This window comes from Arachis duranensis, chromosome 9, assembly GCF_000817695.3.
Source record: "Arachis duranensis cultivar V14167 chromosome 9, aradu.V14167.gnm2.J7QH, whole genome shotgun sequence".
Lineage (NCBI taxonomy): Eukaryota > Viridiplantae > Streptophyta > Magnoliopsida > Fabales > Fabaceae > Arachis > Arachis duranensis.
This window is the reverse complement of record NC_029780.3, coordinates 24,252,146-24,255,599: the sequence shown is the minus strand read 5'-3', so window position 1 is coordinate 24,255,599 and position 3,454 is coordinate 24,252,146. Positions and strand designations below refer to the sequence as shown.

At 24.0% G+C, this 3,454-nt stretch overlaps 1 protein-coding gene across 1 annotated transcript in view; it reads left to right on the top strand.

Annotated features, from left to right (window-relative positions):
- Positions 1-2,630: 2,630 nt before the first annotated feature.
- LOC107465197 (putative high mobility group B protein 11) overlaps positions 2,631-3,454 on the top strand; it is a 2,756-nt gene continuing 1,932 nt past the window's right edge. Inside the window, exon 1 of the mRNA XM_016084192.3 lies at positions 2,631-2,802. Within this exon, the coding sequence (XP_015939678.2) occupies positions 2,645-2,802 (158 nt within the window). The 5' untranslated portion in view covers positions 2,631-2,644. The remainder of the gene's footprint in view (positions 2,803-3,454) is intronic.

Below are 3,454 nucleotides of genomic sequence, written 5' to 3'. Positions count from 1 at the left end.
TTAAAAAATTTTAAGAGTTTGTTATATATATATATATATATATATATATTTATTGATGAATGTGATATATTTTTTTATGTAAATAATCTTTTTTAAAAAAATCTAATAGTTAATTTATTACTTTTTTTTGTTTTAGTCCAAATTAAATGTTTTTTTATTATTTTTAAAAAGAAAATTTTTTGACAAATTTAATAATATGTGATGAGGAACACCGAATAAATTATAAAAAAATTAATTAAAATACAACATAAAAATATATTTAAAAAAAGACGTTTTAAACATTTTTATCTGAACATTCCAAACTAAATATGAAACAAAGGAAAGAGAGTTTTTTTATTCATGCATTTATAGTACAAGAACTAGAATTTTTTTAAGATTTTGTGGACTTTATGTAAAGCTTATATACAGAGATTATCAAGCTAATTTTCTAATTAAATTGTTCACCGTCTCATCTTTTAATTATTTATTTTAATTTATTCTTGATTAACTAATTTAGCTGCCTATTACATTGATAAATATAAAATATTTTATATAATTATTTAATAATTATATTTTTTAAAAAAAATTAATATAAAAAATAATTATTTTTATCAATATAACTTTAGATGCATATGTAATTTTAAAATAACGACACTTTATCAAAATCAAGTTTTCATCTTTTTTATTTTTTAAAGCATTTTGGCAACAAAAAAGAGTGAACACCCAACTCGGTCTTTATCTATATTGAATTAGGACAATGCGATTTCTCACCAAAAAAGTAATCTACGTCGGTCCCTTTTTATGCATAAAATAATAACTCATCGCATCCCCTTCATGTATCTTCGTCCATGGACAGGGACCGACGTGAGTTACTTTTTTGGTGAAAGATTGCGTTGTTCTAATTTAAAATAGACAGGGACCGAATTAGGTGTTTACTCAAAAAAATATTAAAATTAGTAGTGTCAAAAAATATTATAAATTTAATATTATAAAAAAATTATATAAAGACTAGTTGACTAATTTTTAAAATTTGACTACAGTTGATATTTTAAAAATTATTTTTAGTAAGTATAGAAATAAAAGTGGTATTTTGTCTAATATTGATATTTGACAATTGGATACGCAAGGGATGTTACTACAGCGTCGTCAAAGATTCGTCCAAGCATGACATACATATAGTGTTCAACACATATTCTGTGTTTTAGTTATAACTTATGATCCACTTTATATATTAGACCTGTTCCACCTACAATAATATCCAAATTTTTTTAATAATAGGCCAATTTTCAACAAAAATATCCAAATTTTTTCTTATAGAAAAAAATTAAGCCATGATATTCTTTCATTTTTAAATTAATTTTTATTCAATTTATTAAAATTAATATATTAGAAAAAATTCACCTAAATATATTAATTTTTCAATAAATTTAAAAAGTTAAAAAATTTTAATAATGTAGATATAGAACTTATTTTATACAATTATATTACCTTAATACAAAAAATTAATCACCATATAAAAATAAGTTTAATATTCATAAAAAAATACTTTTTTGTTATGAAAAAATTAATTTTTTTATTATTGACAAATTTATTATTCTCTTATATCAGATTTTGTTTTCTTTAAAAAGTATAGAACCTAATTTTGCTTCATGGTTGCTGGCCAATGAAAAAATAAAGAAGTTAATAGAAAATTTCGAATATAACTAGTTTATTACTAAGGATATAATAGATATTTTACCAATTTTTTTTTACTAAATCTTTTCACATAGCCAACTGAAACATCTTATGATCAAGGTAATATTTACTAATTTTATTGTGTATTATCAATTTTTTTACTTTTGTGACATTCTTTTCCGTCAATCTTCTCTTATCTTTTATATCTTTAACACTTATGTTGCATTATTTGTATTTATTACACAATGTGTCAATATAACAAATGATTCAATATTTTAATACATATTTTTTCCATGTTACTTCGTTAGTGGGAACACTTTTACTGATTTACTGTATCAGATGAATATCGAGAAGTATCATATTTAAAATATATTCAACATATAGAAGTGTCATATTTTTAATTAATTATATTTTAATAAAAAATAAAAAATTTGTAATATTTTTTGATACTATTAATTTTAATATTTTTTTGAGTAAACACCCAATCCGATCCCTGTCCATTTTAAATTAGGACAACGCGATTCCTCACAAAAAAAATAACCCGGCGCCTGTCCATGGACGAAGATACATAGAAGGAAACGCGATGAGTTATTTTATGCATAGACAGGGACCGGCGTGGATTACCTTTTTAGTGAGGAATCACGTTGTCCTAATTTAATATGAACAGAGATCGAATTAGGTGTTTACTCGCCAAAAAATTTCTTTGACAAAAAACATCATGTCAAAAAGTCCATTATCTTTTGTCATTTATGTTAAGCAACCAAGGATCCACACAAAAAAAGAAAAGTAAATACAAGTTAAAGAGAGAAAACAAAATAAAAGAAAAGGAAACGAAAACAAAAGAGTGCCACGTAGAGGTGTGTATTGTGCAGCTGTCGCAGGTGCATAAGGTCCTTCACATACACAACCCTCCCCAACTTTATAAAAACCACACTTTGAAAAGAAGAAAACCAAAAAAAATCAAGTATGCATGGCTATTAAGGAATCAGAGATGGCACTTTCATTATCATCATCATCATCCCAACCATCACAAGTAGATGTTCACTGCTTTCAAAGCCTTAAGAATAATGCAAATGCAAGTTCTCTCAATCGTGACACCTTCTACCTCAAACTCACTCACTTGTTCGATTCCTCTGGACTCACCCTAATGTGAGTTTTAAAATTAAATGTTCTTTTTAATAATGTGCTTCCCATTCTCTCTTTTGCTTTTTATTTGTGTCATGGTTGGTGAAATAATTATTTTCATCGGAGAGATTGTGTTGATAGAGCTAACATTAGACATTTTTTACTTTTCAAATCTAAGCTTATAAGATATTTTTTTAAAAATAATAAAATTTCAATAAATAAACACAACAATAATTGAACTTAGTAAAATAATACTTAAAATTTAAAAGAACTATAATAGATATTAATATAAGAATAATTTTGATTTTATTAATGTATGAGATTATATTAAATTTTTGTAATTTTAATAGGTTGAAAATGTTTTGTTTAGATACTTTCAAAAGTAGTCTATCTTTTTATCTTTTAAAAACTCGAAACATATTCACATAGTTTTTTTTATTTATTTATTAAATACAAAACAAAAAGTTTGTTAATTTTTTTTTTATCAAACCACTTCTTAATGGATGTTTTAGAAACATTTATGTTTATTAATTTACAGTATAATATATAGAACTTTTATTTAAAATTTCAAGGATGGGTGGTGACTGTGTGAAGCATACATCAATAAATGTGCGAGCACACGAGAATCTCTTATTATTTTTTTGTTATGAACATGTTATTGCCATGCAAAAAATAG